Below are 15,688 nucleotides of genomic sequence, written 5' to 3' on the forward strand. Positions count from 1 at the left end.
GTGACTTGCCCAGGGCCACACAGCTAGTAAGTGTCAAGTGTCTGAGGTCAGATTTGAACTCAGGTCCTCCTGAATTCAGGGCCGGTGCTTTATCTACTGTGTCACCTAGCTGTTCCCTACTATGCATTCTTTTTTTTTTTCTTTTTTTTTGGTGGGGCAGTGGAGGTTAAGTGACTTGCCCAGGGTCACACAGCTAGTAGTGTCAAGTGTCTGAGACTGGATTTGAACTCAGGTACTCCTGAATCCAGGGCCAGTGCTTTATCCACTGCACCACCTAGCTGCCCCCTCCACCCCCGCCCCCACTATGCATTCTTAATATAAATCTTACCTGGTCACAGTATATGATCTTTGTGATATATTGTTGCTAGTATTTATTTAAAATTTTTGCATCAATATTCATTAGGGAATTGGTCTGTAGTTTTCTTTCTCTGTTTTTGCTCTTCCAGGTTTAGGTATCAGCACCATATTTGTGTTGTAAGAGGAATATAAGGCAGCTAGGAGGCGCAGTGGATAAAGCACCGGCCCTGGATTCAGGACGACCTGAGTTCAAATCCAGCCTGAGATGCTTGACACTTACTAGTTGTATGACCCTGAGCAAGTCACTTAACCCTCATTGCCCTGCTAAAAAAAAAACAAAAACAGAAGAGTTTAATTTCAACTTCACTGGTTGTGAATTCACCCTTTTCATTTTTTATATTGGTAATTTTATTTTCTTTCTTTTTAAAAATCAAATTAACCAATGATTTATATATTTTATTTTTTTTCTCCATAAAACCATCTCCTAATTTTACTCATTAGTTGCATGGGTTTCTTACTTTCAATTTTATTAACCTTTCCTTTGATTTTCAGGTTTTTCAATTTGACATTTAATTGGCAATTTTTAAATGTTTTTCCAGTTTTTTTTTAATTGCATGCCTAATTAATTGATCCTCTATTTTATTGAGACATATCTAGAGATACAAATTTTCCCCTATGTACTGCTTTGGCTGCATCCAATAAATTTTGGATGTTGTCTAATTGTTGTCATTCTCTTTTTTTTTTTTCCTTGTGGGGCAGTGAGGGTTAAGTGATTTGCCCAGGTTCACACAGCTAGTAAGTGTAAAGTGTCCGAGGCCAGATTTGAACTCAGGTACTACTGAATCCAGGGCTGGTGCTTTATCCACTGTGCCTAGCTGCCCCCTGTTCATTCACTTTAATGAAATTATTAATTGTTTTTGTGATTTGTTCTTTAATCCACTCATTTTTTAGGATTATTTAGTTACCAAGTTTTTTTTAATCAACGTTTCCACAGCCCTTTATTGAATGTAAGGAAGGGTGTGGTCACTGCTCCTTTGGCCTGTGTTCTGGTCTGTGAGCAATCACAAATACTCTTTTCTGCCCTGGGATTGTGATTCAGAACTTAGTATGGGCACTGTAACAGAGTCTTACACCCAGTGCCAGCAAAGGGACCCCTGTAATCTCTTTCTGATTAGTTGTCTGACCTCCCCATTATGGGCGGAGAGCTCTGAAAGTCCCTTCTGCTGATACATGTGTCCCCAAGGCCTGCTGCTGGCTTCCCAGGGTGTGGTCCACTCTCACCCTGGTAAAACAGACCTTTCCTGCTGATGTTCCGATTTGTCTTGGGCTGGGAAATTGACCTTTGTTGGTTCTTCCATTCCAGAATTCATTTTGAGGCATCATTTTAAAATTGTTTGGAGAGGAATTTGGGAGAGCTCAGGTGTATCCCTGCCCTTTGCCATCTTCACTAAGCTTCCCGTACTTGCAATTCTAAAGACAAAAATGCAGCTTCTCACCTATGTTATGTCAGATGACCCTCTGGCTATTGCCCCGTGACTCCATCCAGGCTAATCTCTGGTCTAGATGTCTCTCTAAGGCAAAAATAGTCCCATGACATCCTTCACCTTGTACTACCTCTGTTCTTTCTTTGCGAGATTCTAGAACAGTTGGTACCTTTTTTTTTCTTTCTTTTTTTTTTTTTTTTTTTTGGTGAGGCTGTTGGGGTTAAGTGACTTGCCTAGAGTCACACAGCTAGTAAGTGTCAAGTGTCTGATGGTGGATTTGAACTCACATCCTCCTGAATCCAGGGCCAGTGCTTTATCCACTGCACCACCTAGCTGCCCCTAGTTGATACCTTTTTGAAGCCCTTTAGAAAGGGAGAACAATGATGAATCTCCGTTTTAAAGGAGACACCCAGAGTGGTTAAGGGATTAGACAAATCGGTGGTGGGACTGGGACTTGGAACTCTGGTCTTCTAATTCACAAGACAAGGTCTGAGCTTTCGATATTTCTCCCTATAATACTTCTTTAATGGACTTTCCCTAAGCTGTTGTCCTAGGGTGGATCTAGAGGTATGACCCTACTGCTCCACCTAGTGGCACACTAGAGTCAGGTTCAGAGCCATCCTCAGATACCAGCTGAGTGACTTTGGACAAGTCAGTTCCATGGGCCTCTGTTTCCTGATATGTAAAATGAGGATAATAATAATGCTAATCTCCCAGGGTTGTTGTGAGGATTAAGTAATATATTTTTAGAGCACTTTGCAAGTGCTAATCATTAAATAATCATCATCACCATTATCACTGTTGTCATTATTATTGACGCTCTTCTTGTTCCCACAGGCTTCCGCAGCTTGTGGTATGGCCTTCTTTCTGGTCTGTATGCCCTGAAGCCCTGGCATTACTCTCTGAAGCAAATCAGCGGCCAGTTCGGCTCCAGTGTCCTCTCCTACTTCCTCTTTCTCAAGACCTTGATCTCCTTTAACATCCTGCTTCTCCTCCTGCTGCTGCCCTTCATTGTGGCCATGCAGGTGGCCTTTCCCCCTGCTTCGGAGTCCCCCGTCTCCCAGTCGTTCACGGGCCTGGAACTCTTCACTGGAGGGGTGAGTAGAGGGACTGGTTAGTACTAAGCCTTTGGTTGAACCTAAGACCTTTTCCTCATCCCTCTAAAATGGGATTGTCTTTCTGACTCTCTTCCTCTCTCTCTTTGTCCATGGATGCTCCTTCATTTTCTTTGACTGAGCCTAATGAGGGTTTTGTGGAGGTCTGCTCTGACAGTGCAGCCAATGTAAAAATCATATCCTTGCTTTGCCAAGCTGATGCTAAAAATGACCTGAAACTCATGCACCTTTGAGGGAAAAAACCTCTCCTTTCCCCAAGTACCTAATGGGCCAGATGTATGGAGTCATTTTTTCCCCTACCATAGCAACCACTCAAGTACTTTTTTTTGTTTTTTTGTTGTTGTTTTTTTAGTGAGGCAATTGGGGTTAAGTGACTTGCCCAGGGTCACACAGCTAGTAAGTGTTAAGTGTCTGAGGCCGGATTTGAACTCAGGTACTCCTGACTCCAGGGCCGGTGCTCTATCCACTGCGTCACCTAGCTGCCCCTTCAAGTACTTTTTATTCTTACCTCACCTCCTTACAAATATTGGGATTAGGGGACTGGACTTGGACTGTATGTGTTTAGGAAGTCATACATATGCAAAAAGACACAAGGATCTGGGGAGACTGCAAACTCAACATTGATATGCTTACTTGTTTTTAGCCATTAGCCAGCCATGTGATGTGATAGCTATAGAGAGTGATGTGATGTGATAGATGCAGAGTGTCCAGAACAAAGAGGCAGTAGTCCCGTGGTCAGACTCCATTTCGAGTGCTATCTTCTGTTCTGCATGCCACCTTATAAGAAGACTCTTGACAAGCTGGATGTTGTCCACTGGAAGGCTATCCAGGATGGCCAGAGGACTCCGAACTATGCTAGATGAGGATTTTGGGAAAAGAACTACTTGGCTTGGAGGAGAGTAGACCTTAAGGAGAGACTAAGGATTCTCATCCTTGAAATATTTCAATTAGAACAAGGATCCAGTTTCTTTCTGCATAGTCCCAGAAGGTAGGACTAGGAGTAGTAGGTAGGAATGACAGGAAGATGAGGTTCAGCTCTTAACAAGGAACTCCCTAATAATCCAACTGTCTAAAAGAAGTGTGGGCTCCACAGGGAGGTGGTCTTGGATATTAACGAAGGAATTTCTGTTTTGGGGGCTTCAGCTCCAGGACCCCTGGGCTACCTTCCCATCGTGAAACCAGAGGATTCTGTTTCCTCTTATTTGTATTCTTGTGGCAGCCCTACCTTTGGCCCAAGTTGTAGGTCTTTCCTTTTTTCCTTTTTTCATTTCTCCTTCAGCTCTGTACTCCTTCCCACTCTTGCCTTTTCCCTTTTCTGCTTCCCTACTCAGTTTGGTTGCTAGTAGGATGGGTGGGATTTGGCAGGGGAAGGGTCCACGGATTTTCCTCCTGAGCTTTCTTACTCCTGTCTTTGCAGGGCCGATTCACCCACACAGTGATGTACTATGGCTACTACAGTAACTTCACCTTGAACCAACCATGCTCCTCCCATCAGAACAGTGACCTCTGCCCTCCAAAGGCAGTCCATCTGCCGTATAACATGCCCCTGGCCTACCTCTTTACTGTTGGTATTTCCTTCTTTACCACCTGCATCACACTGGTATACAGGTAAGAAGAGACCCTTCCTACTTCCACAGGGAGCCACTCTTCCTGACCTTGGTATCTTATCCTATCTTCCCTTCTTCACCTTCATCCTATTTATTTCAAAATTGTCTTCTCTCCTGCTCCACCTCCCCAAACCCCTCCTACTCTTTGTAGAAGAGGCTCTTCCAGAAAGAGGTTAGACTAGATGACCTCTAAGGTGCTTTTTATTTCTTACATTCCATAATTCTGTCTACAAACACCAGAATAGTGTTTTTTGGACTTTACTTGGCAGCTAGTTGGCACAGTAGAAAGAGCACTGGGGGAAGCTAGGTGGTGCAGTGGATAGAGCACTGGCCTTGGAGTCAGGAGTACCTGAATTCAAATCTAGCCCCAGACACTTGACACTTACTAGCTATGTGACCCTGGGCAGGTCACTTAACCCCAATTGCTTCACCAAAAAAAAAAAAAAAAGAGCACTGGACCTGGAGTTAGGAAGACCTGAGTTCAAATCCAACCTCAGATTAGCTGTGTGACTGTGTGCAAGCCACATAAACCTCTGTTTGCCTCGGTTTCCTCATCTGTCAAATGAGCCGAAGAAGGAAATACAAATCACTCCAGTATCTCTGCCCAAGTAAATGCCAGATGGGGTCATGAAGAGTCAGATACAACTGATAATGACTGAACAACAAACAAACTTTACTTGAAGATCTCTGGGACAGGAGAACCCATAGCTCCCAAGGAGCCTGTTTAACTTTTGGAGAATTTTTCTTTTTCTTCTTTTTTTTTCCTTAGAAGCAATCAGGGTTAAATGACTTACCCAGGGTCACATAGCGAGTAAGTGTCAAAGGCAGGATTTGAACTCAGGTCCTCCTAATTCCAGGGTCAGTGCTCTGTCCACTGTGCCCCCTAGATGCCCAGTTCTAATTGTTAGGAAATCTTTCCTTATATCAATTGTGAGCCTTCCTCAGTAATATCCACCTGCTCCTCACAGTACTACCTTCTGGAGCCAAAGAGAAACATCTAATCCACTTTCCACAAAACAGCTGGCTCTTTATATAGTTGAAGATAGACTGAAATGTTCCCCTCTCAGTCCCTTGCTCTTGATTCTTTTGCCTCCCTTTCCCATCTTCCTCTCTCTTGCTCCTCTCACTCTGCCTCACCCATGCATCACCTTCTCTCCCTAGCATGTCTCGTTCCTTTGGAAAGAGCTACCAAGTAGGCAGTACCCTCGGAGTCCATGCCATCACTGTCTTCTGCTCCTGGGACTACAGGGTAACCCAAAAATGGGCTTCTCGTCTGCAACACGACAACATTAGGACACAGTTGAAGGTGAATGGGGTCCAGGGATTTCTGGGATCAATTATTTCTCTTACTACATACATTTTCCCCCTCCCACACACATATCATCCCACCCTGTGACTTATCCAAATAACTTTCACCCTCTGCCTGAGATCTGATACCTAAAACTAGACAGGAAGTAATAAATTGGAACTGCAAAAAACCCCAAGAGTTTGCTTTAGATACAAGGATTAAATAAGATATCTGGGTAGATCTTCCAATGCATGGAGCCTAGATATATTTGGGCTGGCTTTTCCAGGGTGTAGGTAGCCCAAGCATAGGCTGCCCCAGCCACTTTAGTAGGGGTATCTGCACCTATCCTGAGGGTTCATGCTGGCAGGAATTCTACATGCTGGGGAATTTTAAGTACCAGCTGGGTTGTTCAGTCATTTCCAACAATAGAAGTTCCCTTTGTGTACTGAGAATTGTGGGAAGGATACAAAAGAAGGAAAACACTTGGCCTTCTTGGACTTTTCAAGCTGGTTAGGGAGATGACACACCCACAAAACAGGCACAAGAGCCCAAAGATAAACACAGATCAATGGAGTGCAGATTAGCACTATTGGAGTGGCTTCCTAAAGGATAGGATGGGAGTACAGTTGAAGAGATGCTCCTCCCTCTCTTCTTTGTAGAAGTGGCGGGGAGCGGGCAGCTAGGTGTCGCAGTGGATAAAGCACCGGCCCTGGATTCAGGAGTACCTGAGTTCAAATCCGGCCTCAGACACTTGACACTTACTAGCTGTGTGACCCTGGGCAAGTCACTTAACCCCAATTGCCCCGAGGAAAAAAAAAAAAGAATTTCATAGAAGTGGGGGACTGTGATCAGTTTAGACTGATGTGTTGGTTAGTTTTGCCAAAAAATTTTTTCTTTTTCTTTTTTTTTTGTTCTGTTACAAGTTATGGTTTGCTGGTCTTTGAAGAGGAGAGTAATGGACTCAAAAATAAGGATATCAAAAACAAGAGTAATCAAATCACTAATATATATATATTTTTTAATTCAAAGGCAAACTGATCTGTTTTAAATGTTTTTGTTTAGACAAGACATGAAATCTTTCCCTCTGACTTTAACCTACTTGAGGTAGATCCCTAAGGAGAAAGGTCACTGGGTCAAAGGGCATACATGGTTTAGTGACTTTTTGAGTATGATTCCTAATTGTTTTCTGGAGTGGTTGGACCAATTCACCACTCCATCTGCAATGCATTCATATGTCCTTTTTCTCACGGCCCCTCCATCATTTACTATTTTCATCTGTCATTATCTTTGCCAACCTGATTGGTATGAGGTGGAATCTCAGAGTTGTGTTAATGTGAACATTTCTCTTATTATTATTATTACTATTTGGCAACATTCTCTCAAATGGTCATGAATATCTTACTTTCATTTTTTAAAATTGCCTATTCCTATCTCTTGGGAAAGAGGCAGGGACTTTTTTTTTTCTGATAAAAGTATTTTACTTTTTTCCAGTTACATGTAAAAATAGTTCTCATCATTTGTTTATACAAGCTTTCCAATTTCAGATTTTTCTCCCTCCCTCCCCCCTCCCCTAGACAGCAGGTAATCTGATATAGGTTATATATATATACATAATAACATTAAACATATTTCTGCATTAGTCATATTATAAGAGAAGAATCAGAGCAATGAGGAAAAACCTCAAAATAGAAAAACAACAGCACCAAAAGCAAATGAAATAGTATGATTCAATCAGTATCTCTACTCTACAGTTCTCTGGCAGGGACTTTTTAAAACAGTAATTGGTGGATAAGAGGAAGGGAGGGAGGAAGGAAGGAAGGAAGGAAGGAAGGAAGGAAGGAAGGAAGGAAGGCAGGCAGGCAGGCAGGCATCCCAAGAGGTGGGCATGAAATTAAGTAATCAGGCCAATTTGGGGAAGATGAACATATTAAGTTAATTGGAGCAGAGGAGCCTTGTTGGGGAATCAAAGGATCACGAAGCTAGAGTTGGAAGGTTCCCTGGAATTCTATTTCATCCAACCCCTAGTTTTATAGATGAGGGAATCATGTGATTACATGATTTACCTAAGGTCACTCAAATAGTAAGCATCAGTCAGTCAGGATCTGAACCCAAGTTCTCTCACTCCATATTGATGCTTTTTTCTCCTGTACCACTGACTTCCTGAGAGAGGATTGGAGGTAAAGAAGTGGCAGAGGGGCTTTAAAAAGCTACTGAGCTGTTTAAAAAAAATGACAGTGTTGGGAAATGTTGTAGGTTCTTGAACACCAAAGTGACATAAGGAAAAGAGCTGCGTTTCTGAATTGCTGTGTTACCTTGGACAAATCATTCAACCTCTCTGAGATTTATTTTCCTCTTCCATAAAATGTGGATAATAATTTGTAATATCTGTCTCACAAGGTGATTGCCAGGAAAATGCTTTTTAAAAACAAAGCGCTTTATGGGAGCTATTCGTTTGGGCCTTGGAGTCAAGAAAATGAGCTAGGACGTTCTTTGGGGACCTTCCAGGAATAAGGGATAGTAGCCAGGGATAAAGCAGTGGCTGTGGGAAGGTCAGTCCTTAAGGGATACTGCCAGCCAGGTGTGGCCCTAGCATGATTCTGATCTCTTCCCAGCTGTCTCTTTTCTCCTTGTTCCTCCACACAGACACCAACTTTCTGGGTCTCTGCTGTGGTGTGGGAGGGCTCTGGGCACTGACTGACCTATGGTCCTCCCTGCAGGAGCTGTTGGCTGAGTGGCAGCTGAAGAAGAACCGGAGGAGTGTGTGTGGAAGGCTGAGACAGATGATGGTGCTGCTTGTGGTGTGGCTGTTGTCCCTGGCTTCTGCCTTGGGTTGTGCCATCGCTGTTTACTTGTTCTCAGAGTTCATGCATGAGGTGAACCCTCCTGCTCTGGGTCACTTTGTGCCTAGGAAGGGGGATGGGCTTGGGAAGTAGGACTCCATCTCATGGACTTCCTCCTCCTCTTCATGGTCTCTTACATTTCATGTCTTAGACTGTCCTTCCCTCTGCCCCGGGAGCCTGACTGAACCTTGAACTGTGGGCCCAGCATCAGCACCTGAATGTCTTTTGAGGCTTCATTAGCATTCTTCCACTCCTCACTCTGTATACCTCATCTTTTTTTTTACTCCTCTCTTTGTCTTCCATTCTTTATTTTGGTCTTCTCTGAGATAATTTGTCAAGTGCTTTGCAAACCTTAAAGCACTGGATAACTGTTAGTTATTATTTCCTTTCTCCTTTACTTTACTATTTCTCTCCTACCTTTGCCATCAGTCACTCAGTGGGATTTTGGGTAATTAGCCCACAGTTTGCAGATTTTTCTTTCTCTCTCTCTTTCTCTCTCTTTCTCTTTTCTTCCTTCCTTCCTTCTTTCTTTCTTTCTTTCTTTCTTTCTTTCTTTCTTTCTTTCTTTCTTTCTTTCTTTCTTTCTTTCTTTCTTTCTTTCTTTCTTTCTTTCTTTCTTTCTTTCTTTCTTTCTTTCTTTCTTTCTTTCTTTCCTTTGGCAGGGTAATGAAGGTTAAGGGATTTGTCCAGGGTCACACAGCTAGTAAATGTCAAGTGTCTGAGGCTGGATTTGAATTCAGGTCCTCCTGAATCCAGGGCCGGTGCTTTATCCACTGTACCACCTAGTTGACCCGCAGATGTTTTTTGAAGGGAGGACAGGACCCTGAGTGCCTGTCTCAACCTTTCTTCCCCCCGCCCCCATACACACACCCTCCCAACCCTGTAGACTTTTCACCCTGATGTACCCTCCTCTCCAAGGCTCAGTCTAGTAATTTACCCTGGCAGAAATAGGCCCAACCTGTCCCAGAGTTAACTTGACTTTACCTCTTCTATGAGAGCAAGCTTGCTCCCTTATCATTCCACCCACAGAACCATGAGATTAGGACCCAGAAGATCAGTGAGAAGCTCCAGGAAGCCCGTCTGCTGGCTCTGCCCCTCATAGTCTCTATCATAAACCTGGTGGTTCCCTATCTCTACAATGTCCTGGCCATCTGGGAGCAGCATGATTCTCCTGTTTTGGAGGTGTATGTGGCCATTTGCAGGTAGGGCAGGGCTACGTTCCCCCATCACCACACCTGGAGGATCTGACTGATTTGCCTGCCTGTCTACTTCCCCACCAACAGCATCCTTCACTCATTCTCCTCCTTTGCTCAGGAACCTGATTCTCAAGATGGTTATTCTGGGACTTCTCTGCTACCACTGGATGGGCCGTAAGGTTAGATCGATGGAAGACCAGGTAAGGGTGCCAAGAAAGCTGCTTCTGGTTGCCTCGAGGCCACTGTCTGCACCCTGTGCCTCATAAACAAGTGCTTTGTGTTTGCTGAGTTGAATTGAACATGGTGGGTGTCATAAAAATGATTGAGACCCCATTTGTTTTGAGAACATTTCTCAGCACCTCCCCTTCTTGACTCCCTGCTTCCCCCCTCCAAAAAAGAATTAGGAAGATGCCAGCTTTACTCAGACTTGGGGGAAAGCAAAGTACCCTTGGCCCCAAGGTGACTTTTATTTCATCATGGAGGTGGTTGGAAAGTCTAGGAGTCAGGAGGTCTGGGTTTGAATTATGGTCCCAACTGTGACCTTGGTCAAGTAATTTCCCTGCTCTGACCTTGTTTCCTTATCTAGTAAGAACAGAGTAAGAGAATATTCGTCTTTTAGCGCTAACAGGGATGCCCACCAGCTGACTAATAAATACTCTTTGTACAACCTACCTCTTACAGTGGTGGTGAGAATTAAATAAAATAATCTGGAAGGAAGTGCTTTATAAACAAAAAACTTACACATGTAAGCAGCTGCTAGAGGATTCTTTCTTTCTTTTTTTAAATCGTGATCAGTGCTGGGAGACATTTGTGGGGCAGGAGCTCTACCGCTTCATGGTGATGGACTTCATCTTTACACTTGTGGACACCCTCTTTGGGGAGCTGGTCTGGAGGTAAGAGAGGCAGCAGAAGGATAGAATTAAATCTGGCATGCACCTGGAGGGATCACTTAATCCCTCCATTTCTTGCCCTTAGGTTTCCTTCCTCTATCTCTGCCTTCTCCAACATAGTGATTTTGGAAAGCTATTACTTAACACAAGCCAGTGTGATATAGAGGATAGGTGGCTGGATTAGGAGTCTGGAAGACCTAGATTCTGAGTCTTGGCTCCAACACTTGCTTATGTGACCCTTGGCCTGTCACTTAACCTCTCATAGACTCAGTTTCTTCAACTGTAAAATGGGACTAATAGTAGTACCTACTTCATTGGGTTGTTGAAAGAATCAAAGGAGAGAATAGCAAAAATAAGAGTTTTGCAAACCTTAAAGTGATATATATTGTTATTATTAGTATTAGGATAGATATAGGGAAGAATAACAACAAAAATTAAAAGAAAAAAAAGACACACTTTATATTCCTTTCCTCAGGGAGTCTGTTGACTTACTCTGTAACCTCTGGCAAGATACTTGGCCTCTCTTTGTCCCCTCTCCTCCCATGTGCAAATGACTCATTCTCACATTAATTCAGTATAACAAATACTGGCATTCTTAGCCCCGGAAGTGATGTGGTGAAAGATCACGGGGTCTATACAATGCCCAGTTCTGTGCTTTTACATGGACAACTCCCTGCCCCCACCTGCCACCCCCCCCAAAGTCAAACTCCCTCATTTAACATGGAAGAAAACCTGAGATCCTAAAATGGAAATTGACCCCCCTCCCCCCAGATCACATGGCTACTTAGTGGCAGAGTGGTGACAGCCCTAGTCAATATAATAACATGTGATGTTCTTATCTCTTTGGAATAATGATAATAATGGCTAGCATTATGACACTAGGCAAGTCACTTAACCTTGGTTTCCTTCAATTTCCCATCTATAAAATGGGGATAATGATATCACTTACATTTGTGAGTACTAAATGAGATTGTATCTATAATGCAATTTGCACACCTTAAAGTGCTAACTATCATAGTAATTATTATTATATTGTACTTATATAGCCATATGAATACTAGCTATAATAATAATAATGAGTTAGTATTATTATATAGCACTTTAAGATCTCAGACACAATCTCATTTGGTCCTCACAACAACCCTGGGAGTTAGATGCTATTGTCCCCATTTTATAGATGAAGAAACTGAGGCAGACAATAGTTAAATGACTTGCCTACTTGGTGTCTAAGAACAAGATCTGAACTTGGGACTTTCTGCCTCCATGTCCAACAGTACCATCTAGCTGACAAAACCTCCCAGGAAGTCTTTTACAGATGTTGTGTAAATTAAGTCGCATAGACTCAGTCTGGATTTTTTTGACCCACCTACTGAGAGAAGTGAATGACATCTACATTTTTTGCCACTCCCAAGGTCTGGATTATTGCTCCTCTGAGTGAATGGCTATCAGCCAGGCCATTGACGATGATGATGCCAGCTCACGCCTCACAATGACTTTTTCTGCCCTTCAGGCTCATCACAGAAAGGATGAAGCAGGATCGGAAACCAGAGTTCGATGTTGCTCGAAATGTTCTGGAGCTAATTTATGGACAGACCCTGACCTGGTGAGTTTTCCCACCCAGACTTGCCCCACTGTGCTGCCTCACAAGAGCCTGTGTGATTAGCTCCTTGGCTCTGAGGTGGAAGAGATGCTTCTTCTGGGAAGGTGTACAGGGGCATCCCACAGGTAGGGCAGCCTCCCCCTGGGCTCTTCAGTATAAGGACAGGGACCATTCAAGTTCCCCCTCTATTCCTAGGGGCTAAGGGGGAGACTAGCTTTTGAAACTCCTTGCCCAGTCTCCTCAAAAGCAAAGAGAAGAAGAGAGAGACTTATTTCATTTCCATTGCTACCCCCTGCGAGTTGGGGGCAGGTCTGTTGTTAACAGCAGTGAGGTTGCCCTTGGGTTTTTTTTTTTATTCCGATAAGGCAACTGGGGTTAAGTGACTTGCCCAGGGTCACACAGCTAGTAAGTGTTAAGTGTCTGAGGCTGGATTTGAACTCAGGTACTCCTGACTCCAGGGCCGGTGCTTTATCCACTGCGCCACCTAGCTGCCCCCTTTGGGTTGTTTTTAAGAGTCTGTTCCAGGCCTGGATTCCATTATTTCCCCTGTGATGACCTGGAAGATAGAGAGGAGGGGATTTGTGGCCTTTCCCATTAGCCAGCAGGAGATGGACCCTGCATTAAAGTCCACCATATGCCCTTGAGTGAACTCATTGACTTCTCTTAGCATTTCTCCTATGACAGGCCTCCCATGACCCATAGGACTCCTGCTCCATCACCTCTTTGGACACAGGACCTTCAGCTTTTGGGCTCAAAGGACAGGGAATGGGGGTGGGGGTGGCCTTGGAGGAGACTCTCATAGTTCTAGGATTGGAACGGTCTTTCTCTTCTGCTTTTGTTCCTGCAGGCTGGGTGTTCTCTTTTCCCCTCTTCTCCCTGCCATCCAGCTTCTCAAGCTCCTGTTCCTGTTCTATATCAAGAAGGTAATGAAGCCCCAGTAAACATTTATTAAGCACCTACTGTCATCCAGGTGCTGCATGAAATGCTGGGTAGAGGAGGCAAATGATGGTCCCTACCCTCAAGGAGCTCACCATTGAATGTTTACCTGGAGGAAGAAATTGTGGCAGGAGTTACCTTCTGGCTGGCTCTGTGGGCCACTCTGTAGCCACATAGCAAGCAAGGCTCACTTGTAAAATGGGTCTTTCCCCAACCCTCCAGTATCTGCAAAAAAAAAAAAACCAACCCCAAACCAAACAAAAACAAAGACCCCAAACCCTTTGGACCCCATCAGTCTGCCTGTGTGCTTTCCTCCCTCCTTCCCTAGATTTCTTTCTTTTTTTTGCAGGACAATGGGGGTTAAGTGACTTGCCCAGGGTCACACAGCTAGTAAGTGTCAAGTGTCTGAGACCAAATTTGAACTCAGGTCTTCCTGACTCCAGGGCCAGTGCTCTATCCACTGTGCCACCTAGCTACCCCCTTCCCTAGATTTCTGAGCTGGTAAGATGGACAAACAGACAAACAGACCAACCACAGAAAACAACTTATTTTATCCTTTCTAGATCAGCCTGATGGCAAACTGCCAGGCACCTAGGAAACCCTGGAGAGCTTCGCACATGACCACTGTTTTCATCACACTCCTCTGCTTCCCCTCCTTCTTGGGGGCTGCCATATTCCTCTCCTATGCCATCTGGCAGTAAGTCGACCTCTCTGGGAGGGTCATCTTTGGGACGGATTGATTGAATTTACTCGGCTGCCAGTTTCTCTTAGGATCTAGGGATGGAACTGGGTGGTGAGAGCTGACAAAAAGCGAGGAAGACATTTCAGTTGAGTGTCTATGAAGGACCAATCCTTCCAAGCCGGAGGAGGTGCTACACTAGAGCTAGGAGGTGGGAGGAGGGAGGGAGGCACCTACCCTTGGGATTATTTTAGGATCTGAGGGTCAATTCCGTAAGGCTCCTGTTGCTTATGCAGCCTCTCTTCCTCAGAGTGAAGGCCCTCCAGGACTTGTAGGCCCCTACCGGACCTTGAACACTATTTATGAGGCTAGCAAAGATCTGGATTCATCACCTGGAGGATGCCAGCCCCAGTGTTATTTGGTTTACCTGGGTCCCATCAGAATCTGGTGGAAAACACCTTTTGTATTTTCCTGCTATCAGCCATGCTCTTGTGAGTGGAAAGGCACTCTCTCTGGGTGGAGTGGCGGTAGTGGGAATGGGAAATCCCACCATTCTCTCTGAAAGATAACAGGGCCCATATCTCAGACCATGTTGATAGCAGCTCCCTATCTCCACCTCCCTGATCACCAGACCGCTCCTGTCCTGCCATCTTGTATGTGTTTTGAGCAAAGGCTCAGTCACATAAATACGTGTGACTCAGGCATGTCACTGGGTCACAGAATTGAAAAGGAACTTACAGAAATGCCCTCTCCAGCATCCTGACAAGTGGCCGTTTGGCTTCTGCCCAAAGACATGTAATTGTGTAACTTTTCTTCCCCCATCTCGTTTTTGGTTTTCTTGTTTGTAAAACAAGTGCATTGCAGGGCAGCAAGGTGGTGCAGTGAATAAAATACCAGCCCAGGATTCAGGAAGACCTGAGTTCAAATCCAGCCTCAAATAGTTGACACTTACTAGCTGTGTGACCCTGGGCAACTCATTTTCAACCCTCATTGCCCCACAAAAAAATCCCAACAACAACAAAAAACAAAAAACAAACAAACAAACAAAAACTGAGTGCATTGGACTAAATGGCCATGAAAACCTGTCTAGCATCGCTTCTCCTCTCCCTCTTACAAGGGATGGAAGGCAAGACATTCCTTCTGTATTCCTGAAAACAATACAAATGCTCTGCTCCCCTCCCCCTCAAATAACACTTGTTACAGGGCCCTGCTCAAGAAAAGGACTCATCGCCCTTATTTATGAGAATGATACAGTGCCTTCAAGAGCATTGATTCCTTCTGCTCACCTTTATGTTAGGTCCTACTTATCATATATATATTTTTTTTTAGTGAGACAGTTGGGGTTAAGTGACTTGCCCAGAGTCACACAGCTAGTAAGTGTTAAGTGTCTGAGGCTGGATTTGAACTCAGGTACTCCTGACTCCAGGGCCAGTGCTCTATCCACTGCGCCACCTGGTTGCCCCCCTACTTATCATATTAATGGCTAGCTTTTATATAGCACTTTAGTGGTTTACAAAGTGCTTTACTAATATCTCATTTGATCCTCAAAATGATCCTGAAAGGTAGGTCCTTTCATGATGCTCATTTTATAGATGAGGAAACTGAGGCAGGCAGAAGTTAAATAATTTGCTTAGGGTCACACAGCTAGTAAGTACCTGAAGACAGATTTGAACTCCAGCCTTCTTGCCTCCAGGTCCAACATTCTCTACTCTGCTGCCTAATATGGCTATTTCCTTCACTTTCCAGTCCTTTGTCC

General features: G+C 44.2%; 1 protein-coding gene across 1 annotated transcript in view; it reads left to right on the forward strand.

Annotated features, from left to right (window-relative positions):
* TMC6 (transmembrane channel like 6) overlaps nt 1-15,688 on the forward strand; it is a 49,842-nt gene that overhangs the window by 21,101 nt on the left and 13,053 nt on the right. Inside the window, 13 exon segments of the mRNA XM_043964547.1 lie at nt 2,619-2,878; nt 4,314-4,504; nt 5,665-5,809; nt 8,509-8,664; nt 9,661-9,833; nt 9,946-10,027; nt 10,623-10,720; nt 12,228-12,320; nt 13,165-13,240; nt 13,817-13,950; nt 14,245-14,302; nt 14,304-14,366; nt 14,368-14,423. Of these exon segments, the coding sequence (XP_043820482.1) occupies nt 2,619-2,878; nt 4,314-4,504; nt 5,665-5,809; nt 8,509-8,664; nt 9,661-9,833; nt 9,946-10,027; nt 10,623-10,720; nt 12,228-12,320; nt 13,165-13,240; nt 13,817-13,950; nt 14,245-14,302; nt 14,304-14,366; nt 14,368-14,423 (1,585 nt within the window).

Source organism: Dromiciops gliroides, chromosome 4, assembly GCF_019393635.1.
Source record: "Dromiciops gliroides isolate mDroGli1 chromosome 4, mDroGli1.pri, whole genome shotgun sequence".
Taxonomy (NCBI): Eukaryota; Metazoa; Chordata; class Mammalia; order Microbiotheria; family Microbiotheriidae; genus Dromiciops; species Dromiciops gliroides.